Here is a 26,564-nt window from a genome sequence, read left to right as displayed (position 1 = left end):
GGGACGGACTGCAGCCAAAGGGCATGCGCATTTCAGGCAGCCAATGGCAAGCGGCGCGTAGGCGGTGGACTTCCAGCGGCTCCCTGCGGCAGTGGGGCGGGGTCCAGGGTCCCAAGTCTGAGTAACTCCGGAAACGGTGAGTGCTGAGGGTCTTCTCTGGGAAGCTGGCAGGGAGGAGGCTGGGGACTTGCCAGCATTAACCCTTCCCCAGAGTGGGACTGGTGTGCTGCCTGGAGAATGCACAGTGCAGTTGTCGTCTGGGCCAGATGGGTAGGCAAGTTTTCAGGCAGTCGGCGGGGAGAGATGCAGCTTCTGCAAGTACAGACTACTTGGATGGATTTCGTCTTCAAAGCTGAGCCTGGATCTTTGAGAAGATCCAGGAAGGAGGGAAGGAGCTCTCCTAAAAGCCACTGGTACCTACCTTCTTTCCTCATGAGAAACCTGGCCCAGAGAGGAGAGACGTTCCGACAGATCTTACTGTAGGTGTGCCTACAGCCCCACAAATTATTAAGGCTGGCGGGCTCAAGGTTGGGCTTGCTGACCTGCGAGTCCAACACTGGGGAGGCAGAGGCAGGGGGATTGCTGTGGGCCTAGGTTAGTCTAGGCTCTATAGTAAAATGCTGCCTCAAAATAAAAAGTGTGTGTGTGTGTGTGTGTGTGTGTGTGTGTGTGTGTGTACACACGGGTGTGTGTGTGTAAACGTGTATGTGCATGTGTGTGTGTACAAGGGTGTGTGCGTGTGTGCTCACGATATTGAGTAGAGCGCATTATCCCTGCATTTAGAAGACTGAGACAGAAGGATCACTGTGAGTTGGAGGCCAGTGTGAGCTACAGTGTGAATTCCAGGACAGCCTGGGCTACACTGTTAGACCAATGTCAAAAACATAAAATAAAGGATGAATGGGTATTCCCTCAGTTGGAAAAGTGCCCTCAAGCACAAGGACCGGAGTTTGAATCCCAGCACTTACATAAACTGGAGTGTGGCAGCAGCCACGTCACCCCTGCACTAGGGGATGGAGACAGAGCTCCTAGACAGCCCAGCCAAATCAGTGACCTTGGTTTAGTAAGAGCCTGCCTCAAAAACCAAGGTGAAGGAGCAGGAGAGATAACTTAGGGTTAAAGTCGTCTTTAACCCAGAGGATCCAGACTTAGTTCCCAGCACCCACATGGCAGCTCACAGCTGTATATAAGTCCAGTCCCAGGGGATCTTACTCCACCTTCTGGCTTCCATCGGTACCAGGCACAATGAGGTACAGCGCAGACATGTGTAGTCACAAGGCTTACACATATTTCAAAACAATAAGGTGGAAACCAGGCAGCCATGCTGTGAGCCTTTACTCCCAGCACTTAGGAGGCAGAGGCTGGCGGATCTCTGAGGTTGAGGCCAGCCTGGTCTACAGAGCAAATTCCAGGAGAGCCAGGGCTACACGGGGAAACCCTGTCTTGAAAAAGCACAAAAATGTAGAAAGTAATAGAGGAAGGACCTAATGTTCACTTTGGGCCTCCATATATACGTATGGGAAGCAGATTTTCACTCTTAGGTACGCAGGCATGTACACACTGTTCATGTACACCTATGCATAGTGTATCCACCACACATCCATCCACCATATACACACGCATATAAAATGTACATATATACCTTACACAATATATACTTGTATATACTCATATACTATCCATGCATGCATAATTTATGTACATACATGCTTATGCCATGCACACATATGTATGCCTGCACACACACGCATACAACATGAATATATATACCTATAACATGTGCATACTATGAACATACTCGTACACCTTGCACACACATGCATCATGTTTATACTTTTTTGTTTTGTTTTATGAAATGGTTTCTGTGTAATCCCAGGTGTTTGGAAACTCACTCTGTAGACCGGGCTGGCCTTGAACTCTGAGATCTCTGCCTGCCGCTGCCTCTTGAGTGCTAGGATTAAAGGCGTGTTCGTGTGAAACCTTGTCTCTTAAATGTGGGGACCCAGGTGTGCACCTCCCTAATGGAGTCAGAGCAGCCCCAGTCTCTTACAGGGGTGGATCTGGGGCACTGAAGGGAAAATTGAAATGGTAAAGCTCATGACATAATTAAGTTACACACACTTATGTTTGTGTGTGTGAGCATGTACTTATGTAGTTTAAGTGGAGGACAACTCAGAGTAGTTCTCTCCTCCCACAGTGTGAGTTAAAGGGATTGGACCCAGGTTGCCACGTTTAACCACTAGTCCCTTTACCTGCGGGCCATCTCACTGGCCCTAAAATGTAGTACTGCTGGTCAGGGGATGAAGCCTAGGACACAATGCATACAGGATACATGCTGTGCTACTCTCAACTCCTCCGCCTGCAGCGGATTCTCTTTGTGTCATATTTGGTTGTTGTTATTCCTGTCTAATTCAGGTCCTGCTGACCCAGTACCATGCCATGTGGAACCAGGTTGGAAGATCTTTCCATAGCAACCGTCTCAGCATCTTTAATTTACCTGGGGAAATGGAGGACCAGAGAGGTTAAGTGCATTGCCTGAGGTCACACAGAAAGTTTCAAGCCGCACTGCCAGGTCTGTTGCATCTAGCCGCCTGTCCTCAGGGACTATGGTTCAGAGTAGATACTGACTGATTGCCTGATTGATGAACTGCATGCCTCTGTGTGATTAAGACAGCATCTCCCTGTGTGACCCAAGCTGGCCTTGAACTCACAGAGTCATCAGTGAAAGGCATGCACCACGGTGCCTGGGTTGAACATATTTTATTTTTGTTTATTATTGGTAAGGTGTTTTTATAGGGATGTGTGTAGCACATGTGTAGGTCAGAAGACAGGTTTTTTTGGTCTGTTCTCTCCTTCCATCCTGGGCAAGGGTAGAGCTCAGCTTACAGGCTTGGCAGCAAACACCTTTAACCCTTGAGCTGTCCCCTGAGACAAGAGGATATTGTGTAGCCCTAGTTGGCCTTCAATACTTTACATATCCGAGGGTAACCTTGAATTCCTGATCTTCCTGCCTCCCTCTGAAGTGCTGGGATAGCAGGTGAGTGCTCCCCTAACTGTGCACCTCAGGGTAGCTTTTCAGACTGTTGAAAGATTACTGAAAGAGAAAGTGCCCGTCGGGGACTCCTGCTCAACAGTCGGGAGGCAGAGGGAGGCACAGTCAGGAGGCTTTTTGCACTCTGAGGCCAGCTTGAGCAAGACAGATGGACCATTGTGTGAATCTGACCTTCCAGAAACAAGACAGGAGGCTCACTCTGCTAAAACTGTTGTACATCTGTAGTTCCAGTTGCTCGGAACGCTGAGGCAGGTGGATTGCTTGAATATATTGAAAATCAGCCGGAAAAAAGTATACTAAGATCTTTTTCAAGGGTTTGTTCAAACTAAATAAATATTTCTCAGGCGGTGGGTGGTACATATTCCTCCCTCCCTTCCTTCCTTTCTTCTTTCTTTCTGTTTTTTTTTAAAGATTTATTTATTTATTATATATAAGTACACTGTCGCTGTCTTCAGACACACCAGAAGAGGGCATCAGATCCCATTACAGATGGTTGTGAGCCACCATGTGGTTGCTGGGAATTGAACTCAGAACCCCTGGAAGAGCAGTCAGTGCTCTTAACCGCTGAGCCATCTCTCCAGCCCTCTTTTTGTGTTTTTTTGTTTTGTTTTTTGTTTTTTTGTTTTTTGAGACAGGGTTTCTTTGCATAACCCTGGCTATCCTCGAACTTGCTCTGTAGACCAGGCTGGCCTCAAACTCAGAGATCTGCCTGCCTCTGCCTCCCGACTGAGAATTTTTTTTTTTTTTAAAGAAAACAAATAGAACCTAGTTAGATGACTTCAAAGTCGAACGTTGAGTACATACCACGCTTCCAGAGAACTGGAATTCTAGTCTCAGTACTCGCATCAAGTGGGTCATGACTGCCTGTGACTTCAGTTCTGTGGGAGTTGACGCGCGCGCGCGCGCACACACACACACACACACACACACACACACACACACACACACAGAAACAGTACAGTAGTGAGCTGGAGGCAAACCTGGGCTATATGAGACTGTCTTAAAAAACAAAATGAAACCAAAATGAAACCAAAAGTATAAGATGTCTTGCTCTCACTAAAGGTTGGGGTGGCTGGCGGGTAAGTATTCCTGCCTGTCTTCAGCCAGCGCCGTGAATGGTGACAAGCATGCCTCTGTGTGGGCGGAGAGCCGCCTCGGAAGACAGCAAGGCAGATGGCACAGAAGCTCAGCCCCTGGTGCCCACAGGACGGTTGATGGTGCTGCTGCACTGGCCCGGGCCTGAGGGCGGGGAGCCCTGGGTCACCTTCAGCCAGCCATCTCTGACTGCAGAGGAGATGTGCATCCACATCGCACACAAAGTCGGTGAGTACACAGCCCCGGGGAGTAGCTGATGCTGTGTTTCCCCATCACTGGACAAAAAGGAGTGAGCTCGAGCACCGCTTACGTCAGGGCCAGGGATGGAGAACTCTGCTAAGCCAGGCCCGTGATCCCAGAACATGGGAAGCTGAGGCAGGAGGATCCTCACAAGTTCCAGGCCAAACTGATGACACCAGAAGACCCTGCTTCAGAAAACAGATCTTAGGCTCAGTGATAGGGCTCCTGCCTAGACTTCCCCAGTGAAGGGGCTGGAGGGACGGCTCAGCGGTAGGAGCACTGGCTGCTCCCCCAGAGGACCTGGGTTCAATTCCCAGCACCCACATGGTAGTTCACAACTGTCTGTAACTCCCATTCCAGGGGATCTGGCACTCGCACACTCATACACGAAGGTAAAATACCAATGCGCATCAACAAGTCTTAAGAAAAAAAAAAGAATCCCCCAGTAAGAGGCTGCCATCTGACCCAGTGGTATAGCCACCACCCAAAATGCCCAGTGAGGGCTTAGAGTGTTTACCAGTTTGTGCAAAGTTCTGATTTCCAGCCTCTGTGTATCCCCCAAAGTCAAGTTGCTAACACTGTTAGGCCACACCTCCCCACACAGCTTCTTTCAGTCCCAATCACGCGTCAGTGGTCAGTGGTACCACCCTTAACTTCCATTAAGAGGTGACTTTGGTGATATTGGCTGGTGAGCGTTGGGACATGGTCAGACCATCACAAGACATGTACTGGACTGTGACATCTCTCACCACCTTTCTGCTGTGTTGACACGAGCAACAGGACCTGCTCTTTCTTGTGACTTTTTCTTTGTGGGCTTTTTCCAGCCACGCACGCCACAGTTCCCAAAATTAACAATTCCGAGACTCAATTACTTATGAATAAATGCCTAGGCCATACGTTGGGCTTGCTCCCTGACTAGCTCATAACTTAATTATGTGAGTGCCGTATGGCTGGCTACCTCGTCTCAGTTTCATGCATCAGACTTCCTCAGACTTCAGGGCAAATCTCTTCCCACCTCTGACTCTCCCAGGATTCCTTTATCTCCACCAGAACTCCCACCTTCTACTTCTTGCTTTTTGATGAGAGGCCACCAGCTTTTTATTGGCAGGTGATGCTCCCACACAGTGCACAGAGATTCTCTCTACACCACAGAGAAAATGGTCTCCACACAGGTCCAGAGCATATGCTCTGTTTGAGGAACCAAAAGACCTTCAGACTGACTGGGTCTAAGAACTGGAAAAGGGAACTAAAAATTGAAACTCAGGGATAAGACTGTCACTCAGCTGGTAGAACATTGTCCAGCACGCACAGAACCCCCCCCCCGCCCCGCCCGCACACACACACAGAACCCTAGCTTCTACCCCCAGCACCACAAGAGCCAGATGTGACAAGGCTCGCCTGTCATCCCTGTACTCTGGGAAGTGTAGGCAGGAAGCTCAGGAAGAAATTCATGGCTATCCTCAGCTACAGATGGACTTCGAGACCAGCCTGAACCCTGGGAGCCCTGTGTTAAACAAGAGGAATCGAAAGTAAGCATCAGGGGCTGGAGAGATGGCTCAGTGGCTTAGAGCACTGATTGCTCTTTCAGAGGTCCCGAGTTCAATTCCTAACCACATGGTGGCTCACAACCATCTGTAATGATATCTAATGCCCTCTGGTGTGTCTGAAGACAGCTGCAGTGTACTCACATACATTTAAAAAAAAGAAAGCAAGCATCAGAGTCAGAAGCCAGGCCCAGGTGACTCAGTGCCGAAGGGGACGGGATTTCTCCACAGAGAATAGGGAGCCAGGGGAGGCTTAAGCCAGAGAGTAAAGCACATGGCATATGAGAAGGCTTTTACAAGTGAGGTACCATGTTTTATCAAGCCCTTAGTGAGAATAACGTGTAGTAACCTTGGAGAAGAATTTGTGTTTACCTGGTTTTGCTATTTGTGTTTTGAAACAGGGTCTCTCTGTGGAGCCCTGGCTGGCCTGGAACTCACAGAAATCCACCTGCCTCTGCCTTCTGAGTGCTGGGATGTACCACCATGCTCAACCTGTTTTTGTTTTTTTTGTTGTTGTTGTTTTGTTTTGTTTTTGTTTGTTTGTTTTTTGAGCTAGAGTTTCATATAGCTCAGGACAGCCTCCGAGTTCTGGGATTACATGCCATTTAGTCCAGTGTCCCTACCCAAGCTGCAAGGAAGCTGGGAAATGTAGTTCTGGGAAGCCTGGGCCTGGTGGAAATGCTGAACTACTTTGTGCATACATCAGCATTTGACAACTCACAGATGGGAGGGGGCCTGGGAAGGGCATGTTCGAGGAGTCAGTGGGTTGTAGGATTCTCAGGATCTGCAGATGAGTGGCTTCAACTTCCTCCCCCCCATGTTCCAGGCATCACTCCACCCTGCCTGAATCTCTTCGCACTCTACGATGCACAGGCCAAGGTCTGGCTGCCCCCAAACCACGTTCTGGACACATCCCAAGACGCAACCCTGAGGCTCTATTTTCGAATGAGGTGAGTAGGGGGTGTATATGAGAGAGTGTGAATGTGTTGTGTGTGCTTGGGTGTGGTGTGTGTATATGTGTGTGTGCACGTGTGCCCATGTATCCACGTGCCACAGCATCAGCGTAGAAGAAAACCCAGTATATCCACTGTGCCATGGTCTCTCGGATCAAACGCAGGTTGATTTTGGCAAATACCTATCCCACTGCCTCCTCCTGGCTTCCTTCACCCTTTCCCTCCCTGCAGGTTTTACTTCCGGAACTGGCATGGCATGAATCCCCAAGAGCCTGCTGTATACCGATGTGGTTTCCCAGGGGCAGAGACTTCCTCAGACCATGCAGAGCAAGGTGTACAGCTCTTGGACTCTGCCTCATTTGAATACCTTTTTGAGCAGGTATGAGCAGGAATGGGGAATTTAGACCATTTCAGGGAACAAAGGAATGGTTAAGGACTCCCTTCCACTTCTAGCTCCACTTCGGCTCTATATTACAGCTCATACCAGCTGGGATCTTTTAGCTCTCTTTACTAGAAGAACTTGGGGTGAATGAGTGCTAGGATTGATTAGTGATGTCTGTCATGGTCTTAAAATCCTGCAGGGGTGGTATCTTGGTCTTAGGAAAATGCTTATTTCTTCCCTCCCCAAAAGGTGCCTAGAAGTAGGATACTAGAGTTTGTTGGCAATAGAGCGAAAACCTCCCCACACCTCTTTTTCTATCTATTCTCCACCCCTCAGGGAAAACATGAATTCATGAACGATGTGGTATCTCTGCGGGACCTGTCTAGCGAGGAAGAGATCCACCACTTTAAGAATGAGAGCCTGGGCATGGCCTTTCTGCACCTCTGCCATCTTGCTCTCAACCGTGGCGTCCCCCTGGAGGAGATGGCCAGAGAGATCAGGTGACTGGAAATGGAGTAGGAACCAGGAGTAAGTGGGTGCTCTGGGGTCCCAGAGTGGACCCCTCATGTTGCCTTCATTCATCCAGCAAACATGTATTGAGCGCCTACTGTGTACTAGTTGTAAGTGTTAGGACAGAATATCAGCTTAGCAAGTTGACACATTGTAAAGCAGATTGGGTCCTAAAGGAAATACAAACCCAGGGGCTGAAATGGCACAGCAGACCTGACTTTTGCACAGGACCTGAGGTCGGTTGCCAGGACCTCCATTGGGTGACTCACAACTGTCCATAGCTCCAGGGGCTCCAACCCTCCTGACTGTTTTTTTTTTTTTTAAGACTTATTTATTTATTTTATATATATATATATATATATATATATATATATATATATATATATATATATATATAAATACACTGTTGCTGTCTTCAGACACCAGAAGAGGGCATCAGATCCCATTACAGATGGTTGTGAGCCACCAGTGGTTGCTGGGAATTGAACTCAGGACCTCTGGAAGAGCAGTGAGTGCTCTTAACCACTGAGCCACCTCTCCAGCCCCGATACACATATTTTTTAAATTTAGATTTTATTTATTCATTTCATGTACCCGGCTCTATCTGCATGCACACTTGCATACCAGAAGAAGGCGTGAGATCCCAGTACAGGATCTCATAGTGTGAGACACTATGTGGTTGCTGGGAATTGAACTCAGGGCCTCTGGAAGAGCAGACCACTTAACAGACCTCGTAACCTCTGAGCCATCTCTCAAGCCCCTCGTGACACTTTGAATCCCAGCACCCAGGAGGCAGAGGCATAGTGGAACTCTGTGAGGTCAAGGCCAGCCTGGTCTACAGAGTGAGTTCCAGGACAGCCAGGGTTACATAGAGACCCCGCCTCAAAAAGAAAAGAAAGGGGGTTGGGGATTTAGCTCAGTGGTAGAGCGCTTGCCTAGGAAGCGCAAGGCCCTGGGTTCGGTCCCCAGCTCCGAAAAAAAGAACCAAAAAAAAAAAAAAAAAAAAAAGAATTAATCCCATAAAAGCCAGTCCTACAGAGGTGGTGTTCTCTGTCGGTGCAGACTTCTGGAAGGCACTGTGGGACTCAAATCTCAAATCTGAGGCAATTTCTGGAAGCTCAGTAAGGGTCTGTCTCTGGCACAGACCTAGTCACACAATCAGTAGTATGCTGAGACAGGAGAATTACAAGTTGTAGGCTAGTCTGGGCTACAGTGTATATGACCTGGTCCTCCCAACACCCAAATAAGTAAGCTAAGAGTATTTGGTCAGACCTGTAATTATAACACATGGGAGGTACAGCCAGGAGAATCAGGAATTCAAGGTCAGTGTCAGCCACACTGTAAGTTGAAGAGCAGTCCGGGGCGTGTGAGGCCTTATCCCCAAAACACAAGACACAAGAAATTAGGGCCAGATGTGTTGTGCACCTGTAATTCTTACACCCAGCACATAGAACTAGGAAAATCTCTTCAAGTTTGAGGTCAGCCTTGGCTACACAGTTAGTTAGCTAGCCTGGGCTAAAGTATATAATATAAAAACCAAGACAAGGAGCTGGAGAGACGGTTGATTGCTTCTGAGCACGGGCTGCTCCTGCAGGGAACCTAAGTTCAGTTCCAGCACCCACACGTCAGCTCACAGCCACCTGTAACTCCAGTTCCAAGCTCTCTTCTTGTCATCGTGGACACATGTATGTGTGCAGGATCATGTGCACCCATGCACACACAGAGAGAAAAACAAAAATGAAATAAAACAACTTGAGAGAAAGTTTCAGGATATATAGAGTTTCGCTCTGCAGTGCTGGGGCTAAGGGCAGAGCCATGGTGCTTTAGATTGGGTTCTTCATGTCCACATTCCTGACCCGGGCCTTATTGTCTGCATTAAGCAGCAGGATAGTCAAGCCACTCACCGTGCCTGACCTGTCCCCCTGTCACCATTACAGCTTCAAGAACTGTATCCCTCACTCCTTCCGTCAGCACATCCGCCAGCACAATGTGCTTACGCGCCTGCGTCTCCGCAGAGTCTTCCGCCGCTTCCTGCAGGCCTTCCAGCCTGGCCACCTCTCCCAACAGGTTGTGATGGTTAAGTACTTGGCCACCCTGGAGCGGCTGGCTCCTCGTTTTGGCTCAGAGCACATACCTGTGTGTCATCTGGAAGTTCTGGCCCAGCCTGAGAGGGACCCCTGCTACATCCAGAACAGTGGGCAGACCACTGGGGACCCAGGCCCAGAGCTGGCTTCTGGGCCAGCCACCCATGAGGTACTGGTGACAGGCACCGGAGGTATCCAGTGGCGTCCACTACAGACCCAGGTGAGCAGTCACCATAGCTGTAGCCCCTCAGGGGAGCTCATGTGAGCTTCTCACTTGGCTTTAGAGGCCTGTCAATCTGTCCTGTTTCTGTCCCTGTGGTTTTTAACCCTCCATTTATTTGTGGGAGGCGAGTGCTGGTGTCCCAGAGTGTCCATGTGGAAATGAGATACTAACTGGGGAAGCTGGTTCCTCTCCTCTGACCATGTGAGCTCTGGGGACCAAACCCAGGTCATCAGGCTTTGGAGGCAAGCACCTTTACCTGCTGAGCCATCTCATTGGCCCTTGAGGGGTATTTATTTATTGGTTTTCTTGAAACAGGGTTTCTCTATATAGTCCTGGCTGTCCTAGAACTCTTGGCCTCAGACCCACAGAAATCCACTGCCTCTGCCTCCCCAGATCAAAGGCGTGTGCCTCCACCGTCCAGCTGAGGGTTTTTTATTTTTATCTTTTGAGTTAGGGTCTCATTCGGTACAAGCTGACCTGGGACTCAGCTGTACTGAGGCGGAAGTTGAACTCATGGTGCTGCCCCTGCGGGGGAGCTACAGGCTCCAGCCCAGTTTCCTTCTGTTCTTTAAGGGAAATCAAACTAGCCCTGCCTTGCTCTGTCTCTCACCCCCAACCCAACTTTGGTTTTTAGGACTCTGAGAGAGGTCACAGCAGAGGGAATCCCCAAGGCAGCCAGTCTGGGAAGAAACCCAAGGCCCCTGAGTCTGGAGAGCACCTGGCAGGGAGTCCCCAGGAACCACCTTGGACCTACTTCTGTGACTTCCAGGACATTTCCCATGTGGTACTAAAGGAGCGTCGAGTGCACATCCACCTTCAAGACAACAAGTGCTTGGTGAGACCCACGGGTGCTAGGTTTTGGTGGCAGAGGCTGGGTCATGTCCTGCCAGGCCCCCTGACTATGTCCTCCTGGCCCCACAGTTGCTGTGCCTCTGCTCCCAGGCCGAGGCCCTGTCCTTTGTGGCCCTGGTCGATGGCTATTTCCGCTTGACTGCTGACTCCAGCCACTACCTGTGCCATGAGGTAGCACCCCCGAGGCTGGTGACTAGCATCCAGAATGGCATCCACGGGCCCCTGATGTGAGTGATGGTGTCCCCGGGATGCCAGGGTTGGCACTGCAGGAAGCCGAAGCCGGAATCCTAGGAGACATTCACACATACACTGGCGGGGCGTGTACACACAGGCTTCCTGCAGCCCACGTAGGGTGTGTGCAAGTGTGTACAGCTACATCACACCTAGGTACAGCCCGCAGGCCAGTTAGCTGGGGGCCACATCAGTGTGTCTGTCACTGTGTCTAGCTGTCTGGCCTCTGTATGATGCCTTTGGTCCTCATTTTCATCACTGCTGTTGCCACCTCTAGGATGTCAAGGCCCTTACGCTTGTTCACTTTTCTTTTCTTTCTTTTTTTTTATGCATATGACTACACTGTAGCTATCTTCAGACACAGCAGTAGAGGGTTTTAGCCACCATGTGGATGCTGAGAATTGACCTCAGGTCCTCTGGAAGAGCCGGCAGTGCTCTTAACCACTGAGCCATCTCTCCAGCCCGCTAGTTCACTTTTCATTACTGTAATAAAATACCTGAAGCTGGATCCTTAATGAGAAAAGAGGTCAGCTGTGATTCTGCACAGCTCAGTGCAGGCAGGTCAGCTGGGACGTCATAGTGAGACACTGTCTCAAAATTAAATTGTAAGGATTTTCTTTTTTTTTTTTTCTTTGACCCAATTGATAATATATAATTGCCCACTTAAACATACAAAGCCCAGTACCATCCATCCCTTAGGAATATTAATAACAACCTGTAAATACACAGAGCAGAATCTTAACGTCAGCCTCCATCATCCTGCCACGGCTTCTCTCTCTCTCCTCTCCCCTCTCTTGTAAGGATTTTCTTAAGCATTTTAAATTATGTGTGTATGTTGGCGTACCTGAATACAGGTGCCTACAGAGTGCAGAGGCATCGGATCCTCCTGGAGCTGGTATTATAGGTGGTCGTGAGCCACCCGGTGTGGGCGCTGGGAACTGAACTTGGGTCCTACTGAAGAGTAGGAAGCCCCTTTAATGACTGAGCCATCTCTCCAGCTTTTAAAAATTGAATTTAAAAACATGTCTAGGGGAAATGACTGGATGAAGTGCTTGCCTTCTCGTGTGAGGCTCTATCTGTATTTGAGCCCTAAAAGACCCACAGCTCAGCGGCGCGTTATGGTCCAGGCATTCCTATGGTGCCAGGGGAGGTAGAGATGGACTCTCTGGAGACCGATACTGTCCAGTATACATGGCAGCCCGCAACAGACCCCCTCTGCCTCCAACAGCAGAAGTGAGGACTGGAAGCTCAGGCCGTCCTCTGACATGAGCAGTGTCGTGCACACATGCACAGATGTAGTGACAAGAGTCTAGACTGGGTCTGTAGCTCACTGGAGCAAGCTGTAGTGCTTTCTAGCATGCGAAGCCCTTGGTTCAATCCCCAGCAGTGCGTGAACTGGGCATGGTGCTGTATGCAGGTATTCCCAGTGGATGGCCACAGGACAGTCTACAGCACTCGACCCTCCTACCGTCTTGGTACCGGGGGATCAAACTCAGGTCATCAGACCCGACAGCCAGCACCTGTACCTGCTGAGTCATCTTGCTGCCTCTCGTTTTGTTTCGTTTTGAGAATGCGGCTCCAGTGCAGCCGAGAGTGACCTTGAACTCCATATCTTCCTGCCTCTGCCTCCCCATGCTAGGACTAGGGACCTGTGGCTACCTCTTACTTTTTAAGTTTTGTTATTGCTGTGGTTGTGGTTATAATTTTATGTGAACCATTTGTTGGTTTGGTTGCTTGTTTATACATTTGCACCCCATGCATACCCGCTACCCACAAAACCTGAGAGTTACAGAACAGTTGTGAACCCCTTTCTGGGTGCCAGGAATCAAACCTGTGTCCTCTGGAAAAGAGCAACCAGAGCTCTTAACCTCTGAGCCATCTCTCCAGCCCATCATGTCTGACCCCTCATCATGGAATGTAGGACATCACATGAGCCTCAGAGGGGACAAATCACACAGAAATGGTGTCCCCACATGGCCCTGTGACCTAGGATGATGAACAGCAACCATGGTCTGTAGTTTGGGGACATGTGACTATCTCTCTACTGTAAATCACCCTGTCCTTTTGTGGCTGTATCTGGGTGTGACCTGTGTGACATCAGATAGCTGTTTTCCTGCCTCAGCATCTGTCCTGTTGTCAGTGGCTGTGTTTGATGTTAGGTACACGGGTTTTACTCTCTGTCAGTGGTCATTTATATGTATAGCGATGCGTGTGGACTTAATCTCAGTGGTTCTGAAGGTTTTTACACATTACGTATTTGAGGGGAGGACATGCCATAGTGTACGTGGGGAAGTCAGCGGGCAACCTGCGGTTCTCTCCTCCTATCACATGGGTCCTGGATGCTGAACTCAGGTCATCTTGCTCTTAGCAAGTGCCTTCCCCACAGAGCATCTTACAGGCTCTCTGAAGGTTTTGCATGCATGTATGTGTACATAAGGCAGTCAGAGGTTGGCCTTGAAGTCTTCCTCAGTCATTCTCCATGGGTTTCTTTTTATTTTCGTGTGTGTGTGTGTGTGTGTGTGTGTGTGTGTGTGTGTGTGTGTGTGTGTGTGCGCGCGCGCCCCGAATAAATTCCAGTGCCCATGGAACACAGAAAAGGCATGGAACTCTAGAGATGGAGTCACAGGTGTGGACCACCACACCTCCTTTGTCTGACTTGTCTCCCAGCTGGTGTGTGTATCTCTGGGACATTGTCTGGCATGAGTCCCACAGTGACTCCAAGAGGCTTGACGGTGCCCCTGTCCTCCTCTCCCAGGGACCCATTTGTACAGGCTAAGCTGTGGCCAGAGGATGGCCTCTACCTGATCCAGTGGAGCACCAGCCACCTGCACCGACTGATCCTCACCGTAGCCCATCGAAACCCGGTGGGCCTGGGGTCAGGTGGAGGGCAAGGGAGATACTCCCTTCATAAGCTGGATCTGAGCTCTGCCTGACCCCCTCTCACATCTGCCTCCACAGGCTTCCAGAAACGGCCCTAGGGGCCTACGCCTCCGAAAGTTCCCCATCACCCAGCAGCCTGGAGCCTTTGTGCTTGATGGTTGGGGCCGCTCCTTTGACAGCTTGGGGGACCTTCGGCAGGCCTTGCAGGGCTGCTCATTGCGAGCTGGTGATGACTGTTTCCCGTTGCACCACTGCTGCCTGCCCCGACCAAGAGGTGAGTAGGAGAGTGAAAGGCACAGGGTAGGGATGACACTCTTCCCTGAAGCCAGCCCACGAGGGCAATGTCCACTCCTCTGCCTAGAAATCTCCAACCTTGTCATCATGCGGGGGTCTAGGGCCCACACCCGGCCACTCAACCTCAGTCAGCTTAGCTTCCACAGGGTTCACCAGGATGAAATCACCCAGGTAGGTGTTGTGTGGTAGGGTGTGCACATCGGGGAGGGGGGGGGAGTTACCTGCTCTCCAGTGCCACTCTCACTGCAGCCTGTGCCGCTCCTTACAGCTGTCCCACTTGGGCCAAGGCACAAGGACCAATGTGTATGAGGGCCTGCTAAGTGTGGGAGGCCCCAATGAGGGCAAAGTGGACAGTGGATGCCCCTCTGGGCCTGATAGGGGCAGTGGGCAGCAGCTTCGAGTGGTGCTCAAAGTCCTCGACCCTAGTCACCATGATATCGCCTTGGTAAGTGTGCAAGGCCGACCCTGGGGTATCTGGAGAGGACAACTGGGAGGGATGGGGTGGGTTTGCAGACCTGCCCTGCCCTGTCTCCACAGGCCTTCTATGAGACTGCCAGCCTCATGAGCCAGGTGTCACACATGCACCTGGCTTTCCTGCATGGTGTCTGCGTGCGTGGCTCAGAGAGTGAGTGCAGCCCTCCCACCCAGCTGGGTTTGCATGCTACCCCTTCACACTCCCCAGCTCATCACCTTTTCTGTTTAATGGTACTGGAGATGGAGCCCTGGTTTTCAGCATGTAGGGTAAACACTCAACCCACGAGTGACACCCCCAGCCCCTCACTCTGGTATTCCAAGCAGGAGCTCTTTTGTTGAGCTATACCCTCAGGTCCTCACTAGAGGATTCTAGGTAGGGGCTCTGCCTCTGAGCCACACCCCAGCCATCTGACCATCAATCTGTGCTGTAACCCTGAGACCAGACTTTGACCTACAGCGAATGCCCACTCCTCACCGCATAGCAGCCCTCGGCTTACATCCTAACACTGAATCATACTCTGACCCTCCCCCTTACCCTGTCTCCTTGCTATACCTACTCTGCCCTGTCTGCTCTATGTGAGTCTCCATCCTTTCCAGAATTCCTTCTTGCATACATCATACATCCTCCAATTTCTTCATCGCCACGGCCCCAGGCAGGTCCCAGCTCTGTTGTCAGTCATCCTGTGTGTCCACCCTGCTTAGACCTCTGTTCCTTCTCTGCCTGTCCTCCAACCTTCTTGTGCAGGCTGACCCCAGTTGTGACTGCAGTACCCTCATGTGTGCCCCTTGATCCTGCTTTCCAGCCTGTGCCTGACCCACCCCTCTATCTTGATGTCACCTTTGCACCCAGTGTCCTGGTCCTGGAGACAGAGCTAGGTGGCTGCCCCTCTAGCAGCTAAATCTTTGCAGATATCATTGTAGCGGAATTCGTAGAGCACGGTCCCCTGGATGTGTGGTTACGGAGACAGAGAGGCCGAGTGCCCATGCCCTGGAAGATGGTCGTGGCTCAGCAGCTGGCCAGCGCCCTGAGCTACCTGGTATGTGGGCCTGAAGGGATACTTGTCAGTGAGATGGTCGTAGGTGCCCTGGGGATCAGAAAGGGAGGCCACACTAACCAGAGTTATGAGTCGTGACTCCCAGGGGGGTTGTCCACAAGCTTGACCTCTAATATGCCCCAGCCATTGCTGTTCTGTCATTGTGTCTCCTGAAGGTCTTCTCTCTTTTGTATCCTCACGCTCACTTCAGTGGCCCCAAGAGCAGGGCACCAGGCTCTGTGCCAGACCCTGCACACTTATCACACTGTGGACTCTGGGGCCTGACATCTGAGTTGGAAGAGACAGCATAGATCTTTCCCTATCTGTGGGTGCTCCAGTCTCCTGTAGAAAATGGGATATGGGTGAAGCCAGGAATAATGACATGGTGACACATCCCTGCCATCACAGCTCCCAGGAGCCGAGGCCGGGAGATTTGGAATTTAGCTATTCTCAGCTATACAGTGATTTTGAGAATAGCCTGGGCTATACAGTACCCTGATGCAAGCGTTACAGTGGGGCCTGGGGGTAGAGCATCTGCCTCACATGGAAAAGCCTGGAGTCCATCCCAGCCCTGTCAACAGGGTGTGATGTATCCCTAAGACTTAGCACTGGGGAGGCGGAGGCAGGAGGGCCATCTTTTACAGTATAAATGTCATGAAAATGATGCAAAATCTTACTACTTTTTTTTTTTTTTTGAGGCAGTGTGTCACTGTACGGTTTTGACTGGTCTGGGACTTGCTATGTAGACCAGGCTGATCTTGAACTCTTAGAGATCTACTCACCTCTGCCTCTGCGAGTGACAGGAACCCACTCATTCTCGATGAGTGCCAGTTTTGATCATACCTCAGTTTGAAGATGGCCTGTGTTTAGAGAGGGCTAACGGTACTGAAAGCTGTCAGGATTGAGCAGGCGGATCTGGAGAGATAGTGGTAAATGCTTACTGTACCGCCGTGAATCGTATCCCTCGAAGCTCACATTGAAAGCCTGTATCCCTCGCACTGGAGAGGCAAAGACTGGAGGATCCCTGCCTGGCTAGCTTCCCCAGTCAGTGAGCTCCAGATTCAATTCGAGGCCCTGTCTCAAAGAATAAGGTGAGGGGCAACTGAGGAAGACCATAGCATCCATCCTTAACCTACACACGTATGCACACAAAGCAACATATAACATACACATAACACAGAACTGAGGGTCAGGTGAGGCACAGTTACCTTGGGAATGAGGCAGAATTTGAAACGGGTGGGCGGGGCAGGCCTCACCTGACAGTGAGGAGGTTGCTGTGAGGAAATCTTGGGAAGATCATTTTCAGGCGTGTGCGTGCGTGCATGTGGGAGCAGCCTGGGCAAAGGGGTGTGCCTGGCATGAGTAGGGTCTGCAGTGGGGTTTTCTGGCTTTTTGTTCCTGGCTAAGAACCTTGGCTCCTAATGTGACCGACCTTACTGTCATTTGACAACCGTCATTTTCACTTGGCTATCCCTTTGGGGAGGAGCCTTACAGGGTAGGGCTGGCCAGTGGGCCCAACCCTGGGAACCATACACTTTCCTCTCCTCTGCCACCCCAGGAGGACAAGAATCTGGTTCACGGGAACGTATGTGGCCGGAACATCCTGCTGGCCCGCCTGGGGCTGGAGGAGGGTACCAACCCCTTCATCAAGCTCAGTGACCCTGGCGTGGGCCAAGGCGCCCTCTCCAGGGAAGGTGAGTTCTGGAGCGGGGCTGGGCCAAGGGATAGTCTTTCTCTGTCCTTTCCATGCCATGGCTGACCTGTGACCTATGCTCCCAGAGCGGGTGGAGCGAATCCCCTGGACAGCTCCGGAGTGCCTGTCCGGAGGGGCCAACAGCTTGGGCACTGCCACGGACATGTGGGGCTTTGGTGCCACCCTCCTTGAGATCTGTTTTGATGGAGAGGCACCTCTGCAGGGCCGTGGTCCCTCCGAGGTAAGTCCTGAGGATTTCCATGGGTCTGGAGGATTCCGGCCTCTGTCTAAGTGGCTGAAAGATTCCTAAAGGGGGGATCATCAAATGCAGAACCTGGCTCTTGCGCCAGGCCAGCCAGAGCAGCCTTGATTCCAGACACAGCTTTTGTTGGGGGTGGGGGGGCATTAAAGCAGCTGAGCTGAGGGCAGGGAGGAAGCCGGGATGCTGGGAGAAGTTGGTAGCTATCCGCCCCACTCTGCAGAGCCCATTCCCAACTCTTTAGTCTTTACTAAGCTTAAGCCGCTTTCTCTGTAAAGTGGGCATAAAAAGACTAGGTCCTGGTCCGAGCTAACCCTGTTGCTCGCTGTGCCTTCGTGGAAGATGTGGGGTGGAATGGGGCACTCACTTTCTGGGGTCAACACCCCCACAGAAAGAACGGTTCTACACAAAGAAACATCAGCTGCCAGAGCCCTCATGCCCGGAGCTGGCCACACTCACCCGTCAGTGCCTGAGCTATGAACCCGCACAGAGGCCATCGTTCCGCACCATTTTGCGGGACCTCACAAGACTGCAGCCACAGAGTGAGCCAGGGCCCCGGGAGGGTGCAGCTGGCGGGGGTGGGGGGTTCCCTACCAATGCAGGCACTGTACGTCCGAGGCCTCTGCACTGGGGCGTGGTGCGAGACAGTTTCATACTCACCCAAGGGTCTCCGGGTAAGAGGGATGGTGAGGATCTGGGCATGGGAAACCGTTTGGGTAGCAGCCAGGCTCTAACTGCTGGCTTTGACTCTCCCAGATCTAGTGGGAACTTCGACTGTGAACTCGGACTCACCAGCATCGGACCCCACCGTTTTTCACAAGCGTTACTTGAAAAGGATCCGGGATTTGGGTGAGGTGAGGCGTTGGCTGGAGAGCGGGAGTAGGAATGGACAGCTGGGGTGTAGGGTAGAGATGTGGGGGAGAGGCTTGAAGATTCGGGGAGGGGGAGAGCTGGGTTTGGGGCTCAGATGCTATGGAATGGAGTCTTCAGGGCTGAGGTCTATCTGGAGACTTGAGCTGGTTTAGAGAGGTGTGGTAGGGCCTGGAGACTGAGGGGCAGGGCCACTCTGCGAGGAATTTAGGGCTTAAGGAAGCCTTAAGAATAGTTTTGAGAGGGGCTGGGGATTTAGCTCAGTGGTAGAGCGCTTACCTAGGAAGCGCAAGGCCCTGGGTTCGGTCCCCAGCTCCGAAAAAAAAAGAGAATAGTTTTGAGAGCCAGACATGATAATTTATGCTAGCACTCAGGAGGAAGAGTCAGGCACATCTCTGAGTTTGAGGCCTCCTTGGTCTGCATATCAAGTTCCAAGCTAACTTGAGCTACAGAGTGTGAGTTTAAAAAAATAAATAGTTTTCTGATGGGGGAGTGGTAAACATTCCTCAAGTTTGAAAGAAGGCCCAGGGAATTGGAAAAAGACCTAAGTAAGCCCCAAGAATTTTGTTTCACAAGGAGTAAGTAGGGCTAGCAAGCTCTACGGCCCGGGATGACCCTCCTGCCCACTTGTGCAAGGGTCACTTTGGCAAGGTCAGCCTGTACTGCTATGACCCGAACAATGACGGCACTGGCGAGATGGTGGCTGTGAAAGCCCTGAAGGAGGGATGTGGTCCCCAGCTCCGCTCAGGCTGGCAGCGGGAGATCGAAATCCTTCGGACGCTGTACCACGAGCACATTGTCAAGTACAAAGGCTGCTGTGAAGACCAAGGTGTGCACCAGCTGGCCATGGTGTGCATGGGGCAGCCACGGTGTGTGGGTGTGGCTGTTCCGTCCATCCAAGATCTCTACACTAGGGTGGAGGTGGGAACCATCCTGGCCTGACCAATTAGCATTACTCACCCTCCGTGGGGGCGTGGCTGGGCAGCCTTCTTCTCAGTTGGGGGGTGTTACCTATGTGGGGGAGAGGTAGGATGAAGAAAAGCCCCTAGCATGCAACAGGGTTCTGAGTAGGTCCATAGGGCATGGACCTGCCCCAGCATGCACGGGTCTTGATCATTTCTCCCTACACGGGAGGAATCTGTGCAGAGCTCAGGGCTCCAGGATTCAGAGAGTCCAACCCTTCTGCAACATCGCCCTTGGTCTCTGCCTCACAGGGGAGAAGTCTGTACAGCTGGTCATGGAATACGTCCCTCTGGGCAGCCTCCGAGACTACCTGCCAAGGCACAGCGTGGGGCTGGCTCAGCTCCTGTTGTTTGCCCAGCAGATCTGCGAGGTGGGATGGCCGGGCCCCTTTTAGAGTGGAATCTGCTGCGGCGGGTCTGTTGGGTCCAATAGGTTCTATTCCTGTCCCTGCCCTTGTCCTTGGACTAGATTGCTTTCACTCTTTTGTGTCCTGGTCACTTGGACACAGCCCCTTGGGCCTCACCCTTAATCCCTACAGTTTCCTTAAGACTGGACGCATGCACCTTTTTAGCGCCTCCCATTGAACCCGGGAGGCCAGCCTCCCTCCCATCCCCATCCTCTGTGTAGCCTACCGTGCCTGGCCTAGTAGCTACAGGCCCCACGAGAAATCCTGTAGAGGATCGCCTATTCCTAGAACCAGCCATCTCTGCTAGGTCCCACCCACCAAGTCCCACCACCTCTCTGTCAGTTTCTGTCCAGCCTAGCTTGGCTCTGAAAGCCCCACTCCTAACCTTGTAGAGCACTGGTTCTCAACCTTCCTAATGCTGCAACCCTTTCATACAGTTCTTTATGTTCTGGTAACCCCAACCATAGAATTATTTTCATTGCTACTTCATAACTTTAATTTTGCTACTGTTATGAACTACAATGCAAATATCAGATAGGCAGGAAGTCTGATACTCCATCCCTTGTTGAAAGAGACATTGGACTCCAGGGGTCATGACACATGGGTTGAGAACCACTGTTGTAGAGATTTGCACAATCCTCCGTTTGACCTTCCCCGCAAAGCCCCGCCCCTCGCAACTCATCCTCCCACCTGGCTTTGCTGGCTTAGCTCCAAGCCCTGCTCTGGCTCTTCCCTTTGCTTGCTCAGGCCAGGGCTCAGCCTGACTCGCTCTGCCCCACCCCAGGGCATGGCTTACCTGCACGCTCAGCACTACATTCACCGAGACCTCGCTGCGCGAAACGTGCTGCTGGACAACGACCGGCTGGTCAAGATTGGAGACTTTGGCCTAGCCAAGGCTGTACCTGAAGGCCACGAGTACTACCGAGTGCGCGAGGACGGGGACAGCCCAGTATTCTGGTGATCAGGAGCGGGCATAGTCTGAGGGGGCAGGGTGGAAAAGACACTGGGATGCAGAAGGAAGGTGGGCGGGGCTTAGAGATGAAAAGGGCGTGGCTGAAGCCCAGTGGGCGGGGCCTAGGGACAAAAGGGGCATGACTAAAGTCCACTAGGCTAGTTTGCCTTGGCTTAGTCTGTCAGTAACCCCTCAGACTGTGCCCTGAAGGGTGAGGTCCCAACTGGAACTCGGGTCCTTTCACCTGCCTGTGAACTCCAACTCCAGTCAGACAATCCTGAGCTGCCTCTGTTTCCAGGTATGCCCCAGAATGCCTAAAGGAGTGCAAGTTTTACTATGCATCTGATGTCTGGTCCTTCGGGGTGACCCTTTATGAGCTGTTGACATACTGTGACTCTAGCCAGAGTCCCCCCACGGTGAGCAACAGACATCCCACTATACCCTTGTGTTTGCTAGGGAGCTTTTGTAGAAAAGCATGCATTTAAAGTTCAAACCCCCACCCCCAACACTGGCAGACTCTCTTGGGGGTGGGGGGGGTTTCAAGACAGGATTTTTCCATGTTACCCTAGCTGTCCTAGAACTCACTCTGTAGACCAGGCTGGCCTCCAACTCAGAGAACCGCCTGTGTCTGCCTCCAAGTGCTCGGATTAAAGGCCTGCACCACCATTGTTAGCAGCTGATGGGCTCTGCCCCAGCCTCTCTGCCCGGCCCTGCCTGACCTGGAAGGTGCTGCCTGGCAGTGTGGGGATCTGTTTTGTTTCTGTGGAGTTTGTTTGTATGGTTCTTTCCCACCCATTCATCATGTGTTGGTGTGCACCCACATGTCATATCACACAGGTAGTGGAGGGCGTTTGGCACCAGATGTATAAAGTGAGGACATGACCACTGCAAGGTGTGGTCAAGGAGAAGGTTCTTATTGTAGACACAAGGGAGAAAACAGCCAGAGGCATCTGAAGAGTCCAGGACAGGGAGAGAAAGTAGACTAAATTTGGCTAAGATGGGTGGGAGGGACCAAGAGACCAAAATGGCAGGTTATATAGGAGAAGCTGGGGAAATAGAAGCCCATGAGCAGAAGTTTAGGGTAGGGATGGGGTAAGAAGAGTGGAGAGGAGCCATGATGTCATCATGGAGCCTGTAACAAGACAGACATGACCCTGAGGGAGCCTGGTGGCCAGCATGCTGACAGAGGCAGGAGGACAGCTTGCAGGAACACGTGGTCCCCAGGATTGGACTCAGCACAGAGCACCTTTATCAGCTTGTCTATGTCACCAGCCTTGTTTTAATGATTTCTAAAAATCACATTTTATTTACGCACTGGGGAGGAGCACATTGTGCGGAGGCACACATGTGGAGGTCAGAGGTCATCAGGCCCGGTGGAAGGTGCCTTTAGCCAGCCAAGTGCCTTTGGCAGCCCTCACTTTGTTTTAGAACGGAGCTCCTTTGGGGACTCGGGCTGCCCTAGAACTCCCAGCCTTCTAGCCTCACTCAGTGCTGGTACTGCAGGACAGTCTGTCATTTCTATTTTATATGTATGGCTGCTTTGCCTAACTGTGTGTCTGTGCACTGTCTATGTGCTGTGCCAGGAAGGCCAGAAGAGGGCATCACATCATCCGAAACTTCAGAAACAGCCGTTGTGAGCTGCTATAGGATGCTGGGAGCTGAACCCCAGATCTCTGCAAAAGCAACAAATACTCTTCAACCACGAAGCCGTCTCCCCTTGCAGGGGAGTTTTTAACTGAAATACTCAAAATGCCCAACACAGGCAAAAGTCCTGATATTTACTGTGCAGTGGTAGAGTCCATGTGAGTGAGACGTCTGCTGTTGCCAGGAGCCAGTGTCCAGCTCCATCCCACATTCACTGTGGTGGTGACTGAAGCTGGCTGCGCTATACACAGTGACCCCTGTCCTGCTGTCACTCGACATCCCTCAGTCACTAGATCAAGGGACCCTCTCTTTCTGCTCTAAATTCCTGTGACTTTTTCTGATGGGCCCAACCAGTTCATGTGTCCACTTCACAGTGAATCACTGAAAGGCTTTGGGTTACAGTGATTGGTTAGCTGAGAGCTAGGGGGCGAAGCCAGGAGAGCATTCGCTCCAAAGACAGCTTTTCTCCTCGGCTACTCGGGTCAAGGCAGGAGAATCCCTTGAGCTGGAGAGGTGAGCACCAGCCCGTAGGGAGATCATTACCTCAAGAAGCAGGTTTTAAAGAGGGCTGGAGCTGTGACTCAGTTGGTAGAGCACTGGATGGCATGTATGGAGCCCTGGGTTCCATCCCCAGCCCAGCATAAAATGGATGTGCCTGCCTTCCCAGCACTGGAGGTGGAGGCAGGAGGATCAGATCAGGAGTTAAAGGTTAGCCTGGGATACCTCAAAAGAGTGCCAGGGCTGGGGACATGGCTCAGTAGTTAAGCACTTGCTTTGCAAACATGAGGAGAAAAGTTCGGGTCCCCAGAACTCGTTTGACTGTCAGAAGGGCATGTTGACCTGCTTTAAATCCTTCCAGGGAAGGCAGAGATGGGATTCCTAGAGCAAGCTGCTGAGCCAGGCTATTCAAATCAGGGACCTCTGGGTTTGATTGAGAGACCCTGCCTCAGTGGATAAGGTGGAAGATGGTGTCCAACATGATTCCTGAGCTCAACCTCATATCTCCATATTAATATTAGAAATCCATATTAATGTATGTGCTAGAGCATATGCCCCCCACACATGTGCCTACACACATGCAGACATGTATGTACATGGTCTGGGCATGACTGTATGAGTATGCAACATATTACCCAAAACTGTGGGAGGGAGACAGAATCTAGACCCTGTCTCAGGGACTAAGACAAGCACAGAGTGGAACATCTTTGTCATCCTCTGGCCTTTCCATGCATATGCATCCTGCCTGTGCATGTGTGTGTATGTGCCCACACACACTAGGAGGCACGGGTCACTGGTTCACAGCTTGTGCAGATAATGGCTGTCAATTGTGCTTTAGAAATTCATCGAGCTCATCGGCGTAACCCAGGGCCAGATGACTGTGCTGAGGCTCACAGAGCTGCTGGAGCGAGGGGAGAGGCTGCCGCGGCCTGACAGATGTCCCTGTGAGGTGAGTCCCGACAGATGCTCCCCTTTCCCACCCTCAAGTCAGGGTAAATGGCCTCACAGCCCCATTTCTCCCGCAGATCTATCACCTCATGAAGAACTGCTGGGAGTCAGAGGCCTCCTTCCGGCCCACGTTCCAGAATCTTGTGCCCATCCTTAAGACAGCACAGGAGAAGTACCAAGGCCAGGTGCCTTCAGTGTTCAGCGTGTGCTGAGAGTCAAGGGCATCGGGGAACAGCCCCACAAAGGCCTCCACACACTCTATCCCTTACTCTGCCTGAAACCCCACCTGTGAACTAAGTTTCCTTCCTTGGCCCTGAGCCTGGCTATGACCTGAACAGACCCTGGATGTTCAACAGGGATAACTGGGAGTCCTGGGTCTTTTCACAGTTGAGACCTACTGTCTTCATTAGCTGGGAAGAAGCTGTTTGCTTTGCTGGAGGCCTGAGGGTTTCGGGGGTCCATCTTCAGGAAGGTAGCCTATCGAGCTGTGCAAGCAGAATGAGACTTCAAAAGAAGCTGTGATACTTCTGATCACCCCTAAACCAGCAGCCAAGCTGCAGTGTGACCTGGAGAGCCTGTGCTTAGCATGGGTCCCTAGCTGGCTAAGCCACCAACTAGATCAGTTCCTGGTATACAGAAGGCACTCAGTAGCTGCTTGTTAGAAGCTGGGGAGATGGCTTGGTCAGTGAGGGGCATTCAAAAGTGCTTGCCTTGCAAGTAAGCACAAGGCCGTGAGTTCAATTCCCAGAACCCACGTTAGCTCTGTGTGGTAGGACATGCTTGTTGTCCCAGTGCTGGGGAAATGGAGACAGGCAGCCTTGTGGACCTCACTGTCAAGAAGCCTAGTCCATTCAGTGGTGCTCAGGCCAAAAAGCAAAACAAAATGGTGGAGCAGTGCTTCAGGAAGAATACCCAGAGTTGTCCTCTGACCTCTGTACAAACATGTGCATACACACCTGCACATACATATGCATTCACACAGGAAGGCCATTTGTCACATATGTAGGACTGCCAATTTTACCCTTTCCTTCCTGTGTAACCTCAGGAAAATGTCTTGACCTCTCTGGGCTCATCTCAGCCATGGGGATGGTCAGCCTTTCTACCTCATAGAGCTGATGATGGGTTCCATTTAAACTGCTTAGGAGAGACACAGATGAGTGTTTAATAAAGTTTATGTTTATTGCTATTCTGGTGTTTTCTTTGGGTGAGGAGGTGAGATTCAGAAGAGTTCTAGGGAGGGAGGTGGGGAAGTCATCAGCTCTCCAAGGTTTTCTAGAGACTTCACATAGGCTGGTCATGGTGACTGAATCCTACCGGGCAGTGACAGGCTGGGCGCGGGGCTCAGAGATAGTGCTCCTAGCCCTTGATTCCATTCCAAGGATCACAAATGAATTAAAACATCAGAAGTGAGTTCTTAAGCCACATAAAGTCAGAAGGCTGACTTTCTAACGGCAGTGAAGCCAACTCCTGACGCTGACATGAGGACATATACCAGTGCTCACTAGCAAGCTTGCTGTTTACCGAGATGCAGGTCAGCATCAGCACAGATTCTATCCATATTGCCTGGAACTCACTGCCCTCCCACCTCAGCCCCAGGCTCTGGAAGACAAGTTCGTGCCACCAAGCGCATCACTTGTTTAAAAGGCCAGCCTGGTGTACAGAGTGAGCTCTGGGACAGCCAGGGCTACAAAGAAAGTCTATCTTGGAAGAAAAACTTTTTTTTTTTTTTTTTGGTTCTTTTTTTCGGAGCTGGGAAGAAAAACTTTTTTTGAGACAAGATCTCATTAAAGTAGTCTTGGCTGGCATGAAACACACACAAACGTGCACGCATGCACACATGCAACATTTAAATAAACTCCATCATTGAGCAGTGCATGGTGGGACACAACATTTTTTTTTCTTTTTTTTCGGAGCTGGGGACCGAACCCAGGGCCTTGCTAGGGCCTTGCTCTTGCTAGGCAAGCGCTCTACCACTGAGCTAAATCCCCAACCCCGGTGGGACACAACATTTAATCTTAGCACGGAGAAGGCAGACACAGGAAGAACTCTGTGAGTTCCAAACCAGCCAGGACTACCCAGAGGGACCTTGTCTCAAAAAAGAAAAAAAAAATCATTGGTGAATCAATGCAAGGCAATTTACTTACAGACTCATTTGCATACATGCTGTATGTTTTAGCATGGCAGGGGTCTTCCACGGGCCTGGGGCATGCTCGGGCCACAGAGCTACTCTCCTTGCCATCTGAAAGCTTGCCAATTCTTGGCTCCACTGGTTTCTTTTTTTTCCATTGTGACATATTTGTTGCTGAAACCAGGGTGTGTAGCCAACTTTACTACAGGCCAGCTCTGTGTCAGAGTTAAACTGCATTCTTCCGTCCACCAACCATGACCGAACATTCCCTGCCTGATTCACTTATTTCTAGATGGTTCTTTCCACAGGAAGCACCCAAGATTTGTTTGGTTTTCCTTTACAAAGCCTTTAAAGT

General features: G+C 51.2%; 1 protein-coding gene across 10 annotated transcripts; it reads left to right on the top strand.

Annotated features, from left to right (window-relative positions):
- The first annotated feature begins 1 nt into the window (after position 1).
- On the top strand, positions 2 to 25,267 carry Tyk2 (tyrosine kinase 2). 10 transcript variants are annotated; one of them, XM_006242586.5, is made up of 25 exons: positions 2 to 136; positions 2,416 to 2,572; positions 4,156 to 4,375; positions 6,758 to 6,881; positions 7,116 to 7,263; positions 7,603 to 7,766; positions 9,714 to 10,080; positions 10,718 to 10,918; positions 11,005 to 11,162; positions 13,922 to 14,030; positions 14,125 to 14,320; positions 14,408 to 14,511; positions 14,609 to 14,785; positions 14,878 to 14,965; positions 15,724 to 15,851; positions 17,407 to 17,542; positions 17,628 to 17,782; positions 18,192 to 18,342; positions 18,557 to 18,654; positions 19,307 to 19,499; positions 19,885 to 20,003; positions 20,824 to 20,996; positions 21,290 to 21,407; positions 23,972 to 24,082; positions 24,159 to 25,267. In XM_006242586.5, exons 3-25 carry the CDS (start codon positions 4,168 to 4,170, stop codon positions 24,291 to 24,293), a joined length of 3,561 nt encoding a protein of 1,186 aa, XP_006242648.1. In that variant the 5' UTR covers positions 2 to 136; positions 2,416 to 2,572; positions 4,156 to 4,167; the 3' UTR covers positions 24,294 to 25,267. The 10 variants fall into 10 exon arrangements, 7 of the variants coding, with proteins under 7 accessions (XP_006242648.1, XP_006242647.1, XP_063120778.1 ...); XM_006242585.5 differs by having other exon boundaries at positions 4,115 to 4,375; XM_063264707.1 differs by having other exon boundaries at positions 82 to 136; positions 2,416 to 2,451; positions 4,115 to 4,375.
- Positions 25,268 to 26,564: the final 1,297 nt, after the last annotated feature.

Source organism: Rattus norvegicus, chromosome 8, assembly GCF_036323735.1.
Source record: "Rattus norvegicus strain BN/NHsdMcwi chromosome 8, GRCr8, whole genome shotgun sequence".
NCBI classification, from domain to species: Eukaryota; Metazoa; Chordata; class Mammalia; order Rodentia; family Muridae; genus Rattus; species Rattus norvegicus.
Note: the sequence above shows the minus strand (reverse complement) of the source record. Positions and strands in the feature narration are given on the sequence as shown.

Coding starts and splice junctions, on each gene's coding strand:
- Tyk2 (XM_006242586.5), top strand. CDS start 4,168: ATGGTGACAAGCATGCCTCTGTGTGGGCGGAGAGCCGCCTCGGAAGAC. Junction 10,081..10,717: donor GGCGTCCACTACAGACCCAG/GTGAGCAGTCAC, acceptor TTTGGTTTTTAG/GACTCTGAGAGAGGTCACAG. Junction 18,343..18,556: donor CACAAGACTGCAGCCACAGA/GTGAGCCAGGGC, acceptor TGACTCTCCCAG/ATCTAGTGGGAACTTCGACT.